The sequence below is a fragment of the Takifugu flavidus genome, chromosome 13, assembly GCF_003711565.1.
Source record: "Takifugu flavidus isolate HTHZ2018 chromosome 13, ASM371156v2, whole genome shotgun sequence".
NCBI classification, from domain to species: domain Eukaryota; kingdom Metazoa; phylum Chordata; class Actinopteri; order Tetraodontiformes; family Tetraodontidae; genus Takifugu; species Takifugu flavidus.
In genome coordinates, this window is record NC_079532.1 from 470,511 (window position 1) to 487,604 (window position 17,094).

Sequence of the window (17,094 nt, forward strand, 5' to 3'; positions counted from 1 at the left end):
ATAAACCCACACGAGGGTGATTTGCAGCAGCAGCGATTTTTAGACCTTGAACAAAAAGAAGAATCATTCAGATTTGTGGAATTCCATAATAAAAGTTGTGCTTACAGGCTATAAACCAGAACGAATGAAAAATTCAAGGACACCTCATGTCCCTTCAGAATAGAGCGAAATGATTCTATTTCAAAATCTTGGAGGACGTGTGTTTCTATCTCCTCCTGCTGGCCAAACTCGCAGTAACAAAGACTGTCTTCAGCTCAGTTTTGTTCATGGACAGACCTTCTTGTGCACGTACCCCAAACCTCAGCAGGACACTGTTCAAGTCAAACATGCAGAAACAACTTGAATGTTGCTTTTAAATGTTCTCAAGCCATCATCAGACAGATGCACAGCCCAGGTGGAAATTAATTTGTCGCTCCAGGAACCGATCCCAGAAATGTTCAGGCAGCTGGTTTCAGCCGGCATCCTCCAGAACCTCCCGATACTTTATCCTCACATTGAGAATTGTTTCATCAGCATTGGCTCCACTTGGACTTCCCTTTACCTGCTACTGTACAGTTAGCTCGGCTACATCTGCTCATCTTAGCACCCTTTCCTCTCGAGTTTCTACCACGAAATAAGCATACACAGGACTGTCCCTGATCATGGGGGATGTCATTTTCTGGACTCATCTCTTAATTTTTATCAGTGCATTGTTCCTAGAGATCCTCCTGAGGTTTCTGATGGAAGTCTTCTGTGGGAAAGGTGCTGCAAGGCTGCGGGAGGTTGCAGCTGATCGGTCAGAGACGGTGTCAAATGACAGCAAGCAGCAGGTCTCTGAAGACTTCATTAGCTTTAATTCCTCCCGCTCTGCTCCAGCATTATCAACACTAGCCTTTTTGCCCTCCTGGGAGCAGAAGAAGCTTCTAGTCACAGCCGCTTGCCTTCACACTTCGACAATCAAGTGAGCATTTTAACATTTGACAGAACATCAATCCGATCATAGCGGTGAGGACAATCCGACTGTAGTGGTGAGAAGACCGGCTTCTCGGTCTCAACTGGGTTATTATGAACATGATTATTGTTCCTTTCACATTAATAATTATTCTTACTTTTTAGAGAAGGTGGCCTTTTTGTCTCTAATGCGCTGTTTCATCTGCATCCGATCAGGAACGAGTTCAAGTGAATTTCTCTCACTTTTATCACAATTATCAAAAACACAACCATACTGCACTTGTTCTGTTTGCTCGGTGTTCTGCAGTTTAACCCGACTTCTGCTGTGATACTCAGAGTAATTACAGCGGGGACGATGTAATTAGTAAAAAGTCATAAAAGAAGCCGACGGGAGCTGCAGGAATCGTGTTTGTGCGTAATGAAACACTAAAAAGCTCTTTGTTCCCGGTGGTGGCCTTGGGCCGTCTGCCTGTCTCCTACTTTACTGGAGGCTCTTTTGGCATCAAACACTTCAAATGATGCGTCGCCATTCGCCAAATCTGTGCTGGCGCCGAGACAAAGAGGAAGGAGGGCTCAGAAACAATGAGAATTCCAATCAAAGCGAGATTTATCTGAGAGGAAAACAACATGAATACAGACATGAGAAACTTCTGAGTCTGTTTGGACCTTCAGCACAAACTGTGACTGTTATAGTTAAAATCATGTTCATGTTCAAAGGCAACCAGGAACCTTTGGAGGAACCCTTAGAGAATTGGGTCTCAGCTGAGATAGTTCTGTTTTTCATGTCTGTGGACCTCAATGAGGTTTAAAAAAGCATATGGAAGGCAGTGAAGGCAGTTCTTCAGGAGGTCCAGAGGGTGGGTTTGGTGAAGGGGTGGGGGGATCGATGCTGCTGTGTCAAGTGTGTGAGGTGCCATTAACCTCAGCTCTTAAACAGCATCATCAGTGTTAATTAGCAGCAAGGCTACACAACACAGGTGCATTTGCTCACCAATAAGTTGCTGTTTCTAGAGGAGTAAAAAGGCTGTGATGAAGAGGAGGGTTGGCTGCGAAGGCTTGTTAGCGTGCATGGCAACACTGCATTTTTACAAAGTGCATTGTGTCAAACCGGACCCTCTCACTTCAACATTAGTGGTTTTATTACTTGTGGTTACACCCATTTAAAATGGATATCCACGTTGACATGGTGAGTTTCTCTGCAGCAGGCGAGCCACATCGTGTTTAACGTTACGACAGACATGATCCGATATATCGCAAACATTTAACTAAGTAAATAACATGCCACCATTGGTGTGTCTTGAAAAGGTGAACATTTTGATAGCAGTCAGAAGAAACAATGAGACGCTGAAACTGTGAGGAGATATCTGCTCAGCTACCGCGGGCCCATGACGTCAGGCCTTTGGCACCGCATCACAGAAAAAATCTTGCCTGCACTCAGGTGTGGCATGCATGCTGCATATGGCTCAGAGCCAAGTGGGTGGGTGAAACAAGCTCCCAGTTGACCCTGTCCTCAAATGTTCATAGAGATAGAGAGTCAATGGATTCCTGCAAACGGACACCGTCACACTCACCGTCACTGCGAAGGAAGTTATTGAGAAGTTGAAACAGTGGGAAGCTGTTCCACGAGTCCACGGGCTGCACCTGCAGGGCCGCGTCCATGTCGGCTCTGTACAGAGACAGAAACGTTTCGGTGTGTTCTGCCATCAGCTCAGGCCACCACGAGAAGGCCTGAAAACACCACAGATGAGAAACATCAGGTCGTCCAGCCAACAGAGCTGCTGATGCCGGCAGTAGCTGGCTCATCACAGGTTAGCATGTCAGCTAAAGCAGACTTGAATACTGTGCAACACAAACAGTGAGCGTTGTTCATGCATGACAACACAAACACAGGAAATGAACTTACGTCTCTTCCCTTCAGGTTGGAAACAGAAACAGAAACAGAGCAGCAGAAAGTTAAGTTGTTGGAAACCAAACAGGGAAACAAGCAATGACGACTGACCGCCCTCTGGTGGCTGAGAAAATGTTAATGCATTGAGGTTGACGTCTATGACAAACTTTACAAATGTGAATGTTGGTAATTCGCCATGACGACCATCTGACATGACGTAGAGGAGTAACAAAGACACTGAAGGAACCAGATTTTTCATTTAAACTGTCACTGCTACGACAAAACAGCCCTTAATTTGTAATCACCGCCACAAAATGGAAGTTCTCTCATTGCCATGGCAGCAGCAGAGCGAGGCCACTAAAAATAGCGCTGAAACAGATGCCAGAGCGGCACATCGCCACTGAGGGCTGATCACAACTGCTACGTCTCAACACCTATGATTGATCAGTTTTACACCATGGCGTATAAATGTAATGCACATATGGGCCGTGGGCGTTGTTTTGCTCGCTCCGCCATCGCCGATGCTAATGGCAGAGCTGCCACTTGCTGTGTCATCTGCCACTTTAGCACAAACGCTGCCAACGGCAGAGGAAGAACACGGACAAAGCTGTGAAATCTCAAATGATCAACTGTTGAAAAACACGCATCCAACACGCCAATGTGACGCTGCCCAGTCTGATGGTAACGTCACTTGTGCGACGTGACGACACTTTTGGGACATTTTGTCCTCACAACTTCCAAGACCTGGTTTTAGGTTCGAACTAGGTCTGGGTCTACAGTAGGTTAGAGGGTTAGTATGGTCAGGGTCAGGGCTGTGAAAAGTAAAATGTCTATGAAGGTCCTCACAAGGACAAGGTTGTGTGTGTGATTCTGAGAGTTTATGAGAGTGCATCTATGTGTGTGTTCCACCAGAACAGCAGGACCAACCAGACCTCAGAGTGATGTTCTTCGTTCTGCTGCAGAACTTCAATGCAGAGTTCTCCCAGTCTCAACAGGTCCTCCAGTCGTTTTTCTGGACTGGTAAGAGGATTGACTGAACAAAAACAGAGGAAATCCACCATTGTGATCACAATGGACAGTGATGACACACACATGTTCTCATGCACTCCTGTGATCCAGAAGTCAGTCATGGAGAACCTTTGTGAGAACAGTAGCTGCTGGACCGACAGCAATTCCATGGCTTCAGAAAGAGTTGGGAGGTGGGGCCTGTTTGCTGATTGACTCCTTTAGTTCATTTACATGCCTAAAATTATCTGATAACTTGGAGGAATCAGATTATTATTTTAATCAGATCAGCCACAACTCCGGCTCATGGCTTTGTCTGTTTATTGGATTTACTTCGGCGTACTTATAGTACGTGGTGACTCAAACTTCCTGTTATCTTGAAAACATGGCTGCGGTCTTAGCATTAGCGGTCCTAACATGGAAGCTAAATTCAGTTACACGCTGCTGCAGTCCTGCCTTTAGCCTCTGGGTCTTCTGATCGGATCGTATCCATTACAACATGTTGCTGTTCAAATGATCACAAGCAGGAGTGTAAAAACAATGATGAACCATCAGAACATACAGGCTGTGTTAGCTTGCAACATTCGGATAAACTCACTTTCTTATACTGTGTTTTCGCGACCATAAGGCGCACTTAAAAATCTTAAATTTTCTCCAAAATGGACAGGGTGCCTTATAATTCGGTGTGCCTAATGTGTTCACCGAGTTCCAAAATCTGTAAATGCTTTTCGGCTTGCCGGCTTTAACAAAAGCCATTTCGGATTCATTTTGGATATAGAAGATGAGTACTTTGAATGATTTGTGGATGAGGATTGATAAAAAAATAACGTGAGTACATTGCTAAATACACGCTAGCATGCATGTTTTAAACTAGCGTACCGGTATGTTTTACCATGCCTGCACTATGTAACTGAGACTGCACCTTTTAATACAGTGTGCCGTATGGTCGCAAAAATACGGTAATCAAATCTGATGAATATAATAATTTCCAGGAACTTTGTGAGAGAGGGAAACGAGCACTGTTGCTTGGCAACTGGCAGTTATAACTGCATGCTTTAGTAAAAATAGATGTTTAGTTAGCAACCGCTGATTCAAGCACGTTTGTTTCTATGCGGATGACACTCTATCAATAAACTATCAATTAAAGAGAAAATATTAAGTCACACCATCATTTCTCAATCTGCAGACTCAGCATAATTATCAATGACCAATAGCTGGATAAGACTCCATTCTTTCGTGTTTTTAAATTAAGGTGGGGGGGGTGACCTTTACCTTTGACTTGTGCATATTCCATCAGCTGACTGTAATTGATGTGAGCAGCTTTCTCCAAACACTTTTTGACCAGGTTCTTCATCTCCTCTGGAGGAACAGGGGTGGTGATGTCCTTCATCAACACCTGAAATATCAGCAACAATCCTGCCACCTTTTATTGCTGAATCTGGGTTACCATAGCAACAGCAGGTTGGCTTATTGATCTTTGTGAAAATGGCTAATACCAACTGTAGAAAAATAAAGTTGACTTAAAAAAACATTTATTTTGGACACTTTGAGATGAACCTGAAATATTCCTCTGGATCAGCTCTGGCCTTTAACTGGAGCTAACTTATTCAAGAAAACTGTTACGTCTGCCCGTTGGCGGCTCCGTTCTTGTGTAAAAAACCCAAATATTGAAGAAAGAAAAAGGTTTCGAGATTTATTTAATGATTTGGAGAAAACCTTTTGAAATAATCTGACTGAATGTTCACGTACCCGTTCCTGAAGGGAAAGCGTTGCCTTCAGGGCCCCATCTGGTCGTCCGAAGGGGAAACAGTACCTGCAGATGTAGAACGTGGGAGGTCATCGCAGTTGCTTACAGGCTCAAGGACAAGTGCGTGATAAAAGAGGCAGAAGAAAAATATGTCAGTCAGCTCCAACAGATGGCCACCTCCTTTCATCTAATTAACCTGATGAAGAAGCTTTTCTCGTCTCTAAGTCCAGCTCAGCACAGGCCGCCGTGTTCATGAAGGTTCCACGCGGCTAATTGACAAGGGAACACGACTAAATTAACAAAGGGAGGCGGTCACACAGGTCGGCCATTTAATGGACAATAAACCTTCAGACAGATGTCCTGGTTCTTCACACTTGCACGGCTCGACAAAAGCCCGATCAAAAGGTTCATTTAGGAGGTTCTGAGATGGCCAGTCAGAGGTTTTCTCTGTTCCTGACAGAGATCAATGCACTGAAAAAACTTTTATCTCAGCATCCAAAAAGAAACCCAGTTTTGTCTGGCTTGATCAGTGATAGAAATGATGGTTGCAAAACTGTTGGATTTATAAACGCACCCGATCATCAGTGTGAAGACACATTCACAGAATTAGCAGAATGCTAAACAAAGGCAACAGTTGTTTTGGAGATTCATTTTTATACCTGGACAAATCTACTCCACAAATAGTGAAGAAGAACCCAGAAAAATCCTGATCAGGGATGGAACATCAGAGTTTGATAAGAATCAACAGAACAACAAGAATCAGAAGTTCCTACTGGAACATTCTCATGGTTCTGGAGGTTTGGAGGTGGGGCCAGGAGATCTAAAGATTTCTAGTCGGCTGAATGCACTCGTTCATCAGGAGAGATTTCGGGACTAACCCTAACCTTTACAGAGTTCCAGTTCCTAGATTCTGTCTGTCATGAAGCTAAATGTTCCTGAGCTGCAGGTTCTAATTTTAGATTGTTTAGCTTCTTCTGGTTCCCCCTCAAAAAGAGCTTCTCCAAATACTCCCAGAACAGAAAACACTTAAAATCCTCTTGAAGAAGGTCCACCACATTGATGTTCCTTGTGAAAGTGAATTTTAATGACTCCCATAACACTTCTGTCTTGGCGACAAAATCTGACCAGGAGAGACGAATCCAGAGACCTGCAATGGACATGTGACACCTAAATGAGGGCAGTAATTACAGGATAATCTGAGGAGCAGTCCTGTTGTCTGAGATGTGCTCCTTCCTGTGAAACAATAGTCCCTCAGCAGAGTAGAGAACCACCTAAGGAGAACCTTGATCTGCTTTAACAGCTTTAATCTGGAACCTGGTTCTTGTTTGGGGCTGGATTAGTGTAATCAGAGTATTGCAGTGGCCATTGTTTTCCCACATTAACATCTCCTTGAGGGGATGAGTAATGAATCCCCCCTCCTCTTCCTCCAGGACCAGATGGAAGCTCCCCTCAAAAGCACGGAGGCTTTAAATATTCCCGGTCCTCAGGACCCTTAACGGAACACAATGTATTCACATGAGTGTGGCTCAAGGTCTGTGGGCTGCTGCTTTCACGCCCGCTCACAAAGCTTTCACACGCTGGAGCAGCTGGAGGAGGAGCCAAACACCAGGAAGAGCCATTCCGAAGCACCTCCAGCAGGAGGTGCCCTCACCTTGTCTCACCCTCACCTTGTCTCACCCTCACCTTGTCTCAGCCTCTGCTGGCCTTACCCTCAGCTGATCTCACCCTCAGTTAGTCTCACCTTCAGCTAGTCTCACCCTTGGCTGGTCTCATCCTCAGTTGGTCTCACCCTCACCTTGCCTCATCCTCAGCTGGTCTTATCTTCAGCTGGCCTCACTGTGAGCTGGTCTCACTCTCAGCTAAACTCACCCTCATCTAGTCCCATCCTAACCTGGCCTCACCCTCAATTGGCCTCACCCTCAGCTAGCCTCATCCTCACCTAGTCTCATCCTCACCTGGTCTGACTCTCAGCCATTCTTCAGAGCTCATTAGCACTGAAGCTAAAGCAAAGTCAGGCTGTGGTCGGTGAAAGCCACCATGTTTGTGCATTGGGATGTTTGACATCATCAAACAGGATGTGATGAAATCAGAAGCTACTCTGAAGCTTGAAGGCTGCTGCTGCTTCCTGAGCAGCTTCTTACCTAAAGTATGTGATGTGATTCTCCAGCAGTGCCATCAGTCGACTCCTGACAGCTTGGAACCTCTCCTTTTCCTTCACCGTGACCGTTCCCATCCCATCAGGCCTGGACAGACAAACACAAGGTCAAAGTCACAGATGACATGACGAATGGTAATGAAATCGGTCACAACATGAGCCTATGCTTAAAGCCTGGGTTCCTCCTCACAGTCCTACAGAGAAGATTTCACCTCACACAAACTGAGTTGCTTTTGTTCCAACAGACAAACAATAAGGCTTTGCAAAGTTGTAAAGTTTCAATATTAAATATTGTCAACTTCCTGTTCATTACAGGAAGTTGCTCATTGACTCACTGGTAAAACCTGACTAAAATCATTCTGAAATCTGTGCAGACGAAGGTTTCAAAGCCTTAAAGACAAAAGAGTAACAAGTCAAACAGCTGCTTTTATTTTCCACAGAGAATAAATAAAATCATTTGGTTTTCACTAAACTAACGCATAAAGGAAAAGAACCCTTCATGATGACCTCAGAGTCAACCAATCAAACACGAGAGATCTTCAGGCTCCCCTTCCTCCTCCACAACAAGGCAGTCGCAGGACGATGTCCACAAAGACTCGGCAGAAAAAACCTGCGAGTTGAGCGCTTCATTAATGTTTGTAAAGCTTTCATTCGCTGCCGTCTTTGTCTGAACAGGCAGTTCGCTAAAAAAGGAAAAAATGCAATCAGTTAGCGGAGCGACCAGCCTTGACTCTGAGCAGCTGAAAGAGAAAACGCGGCCTCTCCAAACAGCTCTGTGCTCGCTGCAGGGAGGAAGCGAGGAGCCTCTATGTGAATGAGCCCCTGACCGCCGTGAGCTCAGCGCGCGAGATCGCACAGCGGTAAAAATCAATCACAAATACAACACCATAAGTCATTGTTGCAGAAAAATACAGCCAAACAAAAGGATGAAGGAAGAAACAAATGTTCCATTAAAACCAAACCGGTTTACTTGTTCGTAATAAAAAAAATAACATGGAAGCAATGAGCTTAAAAGGAGAACAACATTATTATACTTTAGGAATGGTCTGTTTATTTATCACCAAAACTGGATTTAATTTCATAAATGTCAGTTTCATATTTTATCGTCCTTTAAAACTTCTCAGGGTTAAAATTCTTTGCTTTGATCAAATGAATCAAGATTAGGTGGCTCTATCTTCTGGGAAACACAACTTGAGCTTCCCCCCGATAACAAGAGAGCCCGCAGAGCACAGCAGAGCTCATAGAGAAGAGTAGAATCTGCAGAGCACAGCAGAGACTGCAAAGTGTGGCAGAGCCAGGAAAGTCTGCAGGGTCGGCAAAGCCCACAGAGCAATGTAGAGCCTGCAGAGCATAGCAGAGTGTGACAGAGCACAGCAGAGCCCAAGAAGCCTGAATGACACAGTGGCCCTTACTTTCAGTCATTCGTCACCATTAAAACCAGTCACGTGTTTCTGCCTGGACTCCCACACCGAGTGGGAAGTGATGTGACAGATTGTCGGGGTTCAGACACATTGTTGCTGCTAAATGAAGCAAACGAGTTGGAGCTAGGGCTGCTAGGGGCTGGGGGAGGGGGGCCACACGTGGAAACTATCAGTGCCAACAAACCCCGCAGCTACTTGCTTCTGACGACTGAACGCAATGTGGCGTTGGTGAGGGAGGGGTGGGGAGTGGACAGGAAATGGAGCTGAGTGGCAGGTTACCCTGTGCCACATCCTGAACAGATGGGGGGAGAGGTGCTGATAAAAGCTCCTGTCACATCATGTGTTGCCGTGGCGTCCAAAACTCAGTGATGGGAAAATCTGAGGTGACAGGCGAGATGGAGGCGAGTTTTCGGCAGCTTCACTAACGCTCCTTTAACCTCGATCAGGACCAAGACTCGGTCGTCATCTCCATCACCTGCTTAGGTGTGATCGGCAACGACAACAATCTCTTAAGGTTCATTGACCGCAGGAATGGCCACAAACAACATTTTCACAGCGGCTTTCCTGATTATTTCATTCTGAAAAGCATCACGTCACCTTCACTGTAACTCCTCCCTGCCTGGCCCTAACCTGCATGTGGAGCTTTGCCTCTTTCCTCACGGTCTAAGGCACCAGTGTGAGTAGTGTGAGTAGACACAATTCTGGACTTCAGAGCAGCATCACACCCCCCAAAAAACAACTGTTGTAACGGGGTGACTAACAGAATTAGCTGCTTGCAAAAAAGCACCATTCAGTCTGGCGTTTTTCTGGGTTTTTTTATTTTAGAAAACTTTCAATCTTTTTTCATGCTTTTAATATTTATTTCATCTTTTCCTCCATGCAACCTCTCTCAGGAAGCCAGTTTATGTGGTGAGGTTAGTGGGTGTTAGATTAGCTAATCGCCCAGATAAGGGTACAAAGACAGGAAGTACAACTGTCAAGTGAAGAGCTAAATCTGTAGCTGTATGTTACAGTAGCTAATCGGTGATGGCCTGAAGAGACCATGGTTGTCAACACTGGCAAAGCATTGTATCTGTGAATACAGAAGACCGAGAGCTATCGTGGAAAGATTTACATCTCTTTCTCTGAAAACTGGAGTGTTCAAGGTAACGCTAGCATGAAAAAAGACAAATGAAAGAGTTTCTGCATCTCAGTCACAAACACCGCAGTTGTGTCAACAATCACAGGTGAAGAAAGTCACCAGGTAACACAGCAGGTGGCACCTTAACTCACCTGCAGGGGAACACGTCAGCTCATAGGTCAGCGGCGCTAAAGTTACACTTGAGAAGTGAACAAGCACCTCAAACTTTGTTTAGAGGTCTGGAATCAGTAATTGCACTATTGACATGTGACCAGGAGATTTTACCTGTTCCCGTGGATGTGCGAGGCACAAAAGGCGTAGCTGTAGTGGAGCAGCGTGGGGTCGATCAGAGCGTTGTTCTCTGAATAATCCATCAGATCAGTCAGGTAGCTCAGGTGGCGATGGCAACCGCGGACGCCGTAACGAGCGCAGTACTCATCCAGGACGAACACCTGACCTGGACTGAACCAACCCTGCAGACACAACACGCAGATGATCTACTGGACCGTAACAGGCAAGCGTGCAGAGCCTCTGTGAGCTTTGGATGGCTCCAGACGGATGTGAGCACCTGACATCCTCAGATTTCCCCTCGTTGATCATGCTCGACAGGTGAACCTATGTCACCACAAACTTAATACCAGTCTGAGACAGAAATATCTGCTGCCATGTCCTCCTCCAGAGGAACCGTGATGGGTGAGCAGATGGGCCACACCTTCAACAGGTCATTCTGCTGGAACTGCTGCATTTTTGGCTTGTGACCACACACACTGAGAGCTGATGACCTCCACCCACATGCCTCCCTCCTGAACCTGCACATGAATGTGCACGAGCGCAACCTTGTCAGAAAAGACTTTTAGAGCACTTTAAAAACTGTGGAGCCACTAAAACCTCCTTATGCTAATTAGCTCAGTCAGACTGCATGACATCGTTAAATTAGCCACCAAACTGCAGAGCTAATTAAGACTCCTGCCAGAGGCACACACACAAATTAACACCTCCACCAACAGTACACAGACATATACACACAGATACGCGCACACACAGACAGATACACATTCACACATACACACACTCACACACACAGGTAAAGAAGCATCAGAATGTTTCAGATGAAATCTCCTGTCAAGTATTATTTTAATGGAGGTCTAGTGGTCCTAGAAGCTCTTCTGGTTCTCATTCGAGCAGGAGAGCAGGTGGTTCTGGACCTTCAGAGGTGGGACAGTGGACTGGAACTTTAGCAGCACGCGGCAGGTCCAGACCTGCCGGGGAAGGGGTCCAGGCCACTGTTGAGAACCTTGGATATGCAGGTGGTGGTGGTGGTGTTTGGGGTTAGGTGATTGCCCAGATGATGATGATGATTTCTCTCTGGAAAATGAGTGGCGTACTTCAAAGGTGGTCTGAGGACAGCGGTTTCTTTATTTTCCGTGGATGCTGGCCAAACTTCTGTTTGCCGTTGAGGTTTTCTGGAGATGACAGATTTTTCTTCTGCACGTCTTTTAGTGCCTCCTCCATCTCCTCCTCCCTCACTCATCAGTTTGGTTTTTTCTCATCTTCATCTTTGTGTCCATCTGTGATTGCAGGCTAATAATATCACAACACACAGCGAGAGGAGGGGGGCTTGACGGCGACAGAGAAGCAACAAGATGTTCCTCAGTGACAAACAGATGGCAAACTCCAGTCTTGGCGTTGACCGCTCAATTAGCTGCTAACGAGCCGACTGTCTCGTCAGCTTCATCAGCCTCGGCTGCATGCCGACGCGTCCATGACCCCGAGAGGAGCGTAGATGGGATCTGTCAATCACTCAGCGTTTCCCTCCAGAATTTTCCTGGCTGATGACTCTTTTTCTCCAAATGTTCTCATGATCCTGATGGTCAGAGGGTTCTTTACACTGTCTTACAATGTCACACACACACCCACACATTAATTATGTTTCTGTGATGATAATTATTATAACTAGAGATCTATTTTGATCTCATAAATCGAGGCGAGGCGAGGAGAGGAGAGGAGAGGAGGAGGAGAGGAGAGGAGAGGAGAGGAGAGGAGAGAGGAGAGGAGAGGAGAGGAGAGGAGAGGAGAGGAGAGGAGAGGATCAGTGGACCCACCAAGCAGGAGAAGGAGTCGTTCATGCGATGTTTCAGGGTGTATCGCTGTAAAGCTGCGAAGAGAGTGGCGTGGTCGAAGTGGGACGGCGCCGCTGAGATCAGCTCTTCAACGCCCTGATGCTGCGAGAGGTCCACACCTGCACAGATGAAGGCAGAAGCTCTCAGACTTCCTGGATTACATAATGCATGGCATGCTGGGAAATGAGAGTTTCACTCATATGTAACAAAAGAGAATCAAAATAGAGCAATGTTTTTGCTCCAACCATGGCAGGATGGTCCCTGTTGTGCAGAGCATCACTACTGCCATACATGTGGAGCAAGCTTAGTGTCACAGCTGCATCAAAACAGCCAGTGTGATGGGCAGAAGTAAAACCAATAACCCATACTGGAATACATTAGTGTGCAAACTCGCCTCCTCATGTGAGTTGGCATTAACATGGCATCTAATACTTCCCACCTCGCTTGGCTACGAATGCTCTGTGAGGCTCTGCGGCACTCTCAGCTGACTCAAAACATTTAGCCAACATGGCTGACAGGCGAGGAAATGACTGCAGGCAATTTGGAGAGAAACTTCAACTCCCAGAAGAGACCTCCTGAAGCCCCGCCACCACCCACTGTGACCTACATGGCAGCAAGATTCAGCCCTTTAAATTACAGCTGCCTTTTTTTGTTTTATTGTTAAAATTGTCAGAAAAAACTGAAACATACAAAGTTACATTTGGAACCAACTAAAATATGTTAGAACGACCTTCATTTGATGGCTAATGTCTAACATAACTTATATACGTTGTCAACTGTTGCTGCATCTGACATTTATCAAAGATAATAGTGGAATAAGTGAGATGATAAACAAAGGATAATTACAGGAACACAACCATGTGCAGCACATGTGAAATGAATTGAAGCTACCAGTAACCAACATAAGCTAGCACAGATAAACCTTTGCCAGAGGTAGAAATAACAGAGCTTTAAAACGTTGGGCAGAGAAAAAATTGTAGTTTTCTAATTAAATCATTCATTCACCTTTTAATTGCATGACCAGCAAAAATATCAAAAATATAACAAAAATTATTGCATCAGACTAAGATTTAATGGAGAAAAACTAGATACAATCAAAAACAACCAGAATGAAGGACATGCTAAGCTAGGCTAGCCTTGGCTAACAGTCTTGCAAGCGCTTAAGACATGTGAGCGTTTCAAAAGTAAAAAGATAAATTAGTCAACATGTACCATTTCAGGTCAGGGGCAGAAGAATAAAGGCTGAAGTAAAAGCCAGCAATACAGAGGTGGCGGTGGCAGCACAGCGACCAGGCCTGAGCAAACACTGGTTCATTTACAGTCCTTTCAGGCATCCTGTTAATGGTTCCACCAAATCAAAAGCCTAACACTTTCTATTCTGCCTTCATCTGGGGGGGCACAGTCTGTAATGGGAAGGTTCTGAGTGGGACGCATGGCCCACAAAAGACCAAAGCTCGCCCGAGAATGCAGCGCTGCGGCGCCCCCGGCCTTGCGTCTCAGACCAGCATTAGCGTTTTTATCCACGCTGCCATTTTCGTTTGGACCCAGAGAAGCCTGCGAGGACTTTCAAAGTTTTGTTCCCCACCCCCACCAACACTCTGCTTTTGTCAACAAGAAAAAAAACACAGCAAAAGTGAAATCTTCACAATCAACTTCCGATCGATGCAGCGCTCCTTTTCTTTCCCTCCTTTCTTCTGACTCCGGCTGCCCTTTGGCTCCTGTGGCCTGCTTTCCCCGCCGTCTCATTCCGATGTAGGTCATTTTACATTCATTAGCTCCAAAACACCGATTGTCCTTAATGTAATTTGGAAAAAAGAAGTGAAGGAGGCGACTCTAAAGAAAAACGAGACAAAGAAATATAGATTAATGCCGATAACAAGAAAAGAGGGGCGGAGGGGGAGTATTGATTGGACTACACACGCTGGAGGACAGATGCTGATTTGTGTCAAGACCAACTTTCCGCTATTATCTGGGGGCGGGGGTGTTGGGGGAGGGGCTGCGTGTGAATGAAAACAGGGACGGATGTCCACAGATGGTCTGGCCTGTTCCCTCTCATCAGAAACTCTTCCAATGCGCCAGAGAAACAGTGTCACTAATGCCTGGAACCGGATCTTCTTCTAGACTTGAGAACCAGCCCAGCTCAGGTGAGATCAGATGGTTCCAGACCCTCCAACATGCCCAAGAATGCTGCTCTGCTCTCAAGTTACCTGTAGACAAAAAACTAGTCCCCGTTTGGGAAGCTCCGCCCACATTTCCAGTGGCTAAAGTAATATGTTGTGACCGACGGTATCAAACGCCGCTCTGAGGTGCAGTCGCACCAAGACTCTTTCCATTGGCTGTGTTTAAACACCTTGACAAAAGTCTGGGGCTGAAGAGCAGCCGGAACCTTGAGCAAAAGATACCAAAACAACCAGTAACAACCACACGGAGACGGAGCGAGCACGCTAACCACACCATGCCCGGCTACAACATTGTGTGTGTGTGTGTGTGTGTGTGTGTGTGTGTGTGTGTGTGTGTGTGTGTGTGTGGTGGGGGGGAAGGGGCAAATTCCCATCTTTGATGTCTTCATATCTACCCTGTCAGTATCGTCGTGGCAACAGTCACATCTATGTGACGTGCCGTTCTGAGAGGCAGAAGCGGTGGCGGCAGGTTATTGATGTGCAGCAGGAGGAGAAGTGTTTCAGTTTCAGGTGCACTGAGCTGAGCGATGTGACGTGATGTGTGTGTTGAAGCGTGACAGTGTACGCACGTTAAACACACATGTAGATGAACATTCAGACAGACAAGTGCGGCGGTGAGCGTCTGACTGAGCGGCTTCTCGTGGCTCCAGCCCAACTGGGGGAGAAGTTTGGGAAATGCAGCTGTGGATTTAGAGGGTGGCAGGAATCTGCAGAAAGTTAAGCGAAGCAGAGGACCGACCAGCTGCCTCCTCACACAGCTGACATGATCAATCAAGGTGGATCAATACAGGAAACAGACTCGTTCCGAATCCCCAGGTCACGATCCATCAGACCTTCAGCACGGTCAAGTGACCCACAGACAGGAAGTGACACAAATAAAGTTGGCCGACACGCCGCTGCCTGTACACTGAAAACTGACTGACTGGTTAGAGAATGATTGGACACACGTTCTGACGCAAATGTTCTGGCGCAGTGGTGTCGGTGCTGAAGGAGCACCACACACACACACACACACACACACACACACACACAGCCATACAAACACACACACTCACACAGACGCATACACGCACACTCATACAGACACGTATAAACACAGACATACATTCACACACACTCATGGACACACGGATACACACCCACTCACACAGACACATAAACACAGACAGACATTCACTCTCACACATCTACACACACATGCACACACAGACGCATATATGCACACATTCACACAAACACATGGACACATACACTGACACAGACACACATTCACACACTCTCTCACACACACACACACAGACACACACTCACACCGACACACGCATATGCACACTCGCACACTCACAGACACATACACACAGCAATACATACACAGACACATACACACAGAGACACAAACACTTAGCACCCAGTTAAGAGCTATTTCAGGGACATTTCCACTTCCTCGTGCCCAGCGTGTCATCACCTCTCACCATTAGTGTGTCAGTCTGTTCCATTAAAAGCTAAAGAGCGCAGTGGCAGTGAGGATGAGATGGCACCATCAGTGCCCAGCATGATCCGCTACATGTGACAACGGTCCGACAGCTAATAAATGAAATGATTTGTGATTGAAGGAGAACAGGAAGGCTGCAGTTATAGGTGAAGGTAGAACAAAGAAGCAGAGAGAGCGCCAGAAAGGAGAGATGAACCAGTTTCTATGTAAAGTCTCCCTGACATCCACAGGAAGACACGCATGACTTAATCTCCCATGACCAAAGTTTGCTGGTCCCAGGTCAGAAGGTGCAGCTGCTTCCTTTCCCATCAGCACTGTTCTTGTACCACAAAGAGAGATTACATTTATTTCCTTCAAGTCCTATGACACCTTAAATATGTCAAATGCTATGATCCTAACAATGTTAGTAACCTCACATGAAATAGCCAGATTCTTTATGTCATATATGATCTAAGTGTGTGCTCAGCTGCAGTTTAAAGGCTCTCTGCACTCACTTATTCTGTCTCTGAAACCAAGACAACATAGAAGTTCCCAATGTGTTTCTGTTTTCTGAGAGCCTTTTGGGCGGGATTTAGGAAGAGGTCAATTGCAAGCAATGGAGTAGGTGGGGCTTATTTTAATCCTGCTATTAGCCTCTAGTGGCCTCTAGAGCCACAAGAGACACAACATGACTGCTTTCAACACCTTCTATCTTTTGATAAATCAGGAGCGTTTTTCTCTGAGGACGTTGGAGACTGTTCCACTTTCCACCAGGGGGTAGACCTTGGCTGCTTCTCAAAGAATAAATGTGAACATACTCATGGGGGGTGCTGGGTTCAGGGATCCTCCGCTGCGGTTGGACGTTCTGTTCTGTAGTGGTGGAACTGGTTTGTGAGACTGTCCTGTGGCCCGGTACATGGCCTGAACCCACATCATGCGGTCCTGTTCATCATCACAGGCGAACGTCACCAGATCACCCTCTCGCACGGCGTTGAAGAACACCCGGCCGCCCTTCAGGCCTGACAAAGGAGGAGGACCAGGAAGTGATGTCACAACC

General features: G+C 46.2%; 1 protein-coding gene across 19 annotated transcripts in view; it reads right to left on the reverse strand.

Annotated features, from left to right (window-relative positions):
• Positions 1-17,094, reverse strand: part of cadps2 (Ca++-dependent secretion activator 2) — a 55,395-nt gene that overhangs the window by 13,379 nt on the left and 24,922 nt on the right. For 13 of the 19 annotated variants that reach the window (XR_008953502.1, XR_008953503.1, XR_008953504.1 and 10 more), the window contains exons 11-18: positions 16,856-17,056; positions 12,369-12,505; positions 10,552-10,739; positions 7,712-7,813; positions 5,573-5,636; positions 5,096-5,219; positions 3,742-3,851; positions 2,502-2,658 (exon numbers count right to left, since the gene is read on the reverse strand). Coding sequence is in view for 16 of the 19 variants with exons in the window: in XM_057053186.1 (XP_056909166.1) it covers positions 2,502-2,658; positions 3,742-3,851; positions 5,096-5,219; positions 5,573-5,636; positions 7,712-7,813; positions 10,552-10,739; positions 12,369-12,505; positions 16,856-17,056 (1,083 nt within the window). In the remaining 3 variants the exon portion in view is untranslated. The remainder of the gene's footprint in view (positions 1-2,501; positions 2,659-3,741; positions 3,852-5,095; positions 5,220-5,572; positions 5,637-7,711; positions 7,814-10,551; positions 10,740-12,368; positions 12,506-16,855; positions 17,057-17,094) is intronic. The other 6 variants (XM_057053188.1, XM_057053187.1, XM_057053192.1 and 3 more) reach the window with 1 other exon arrangement.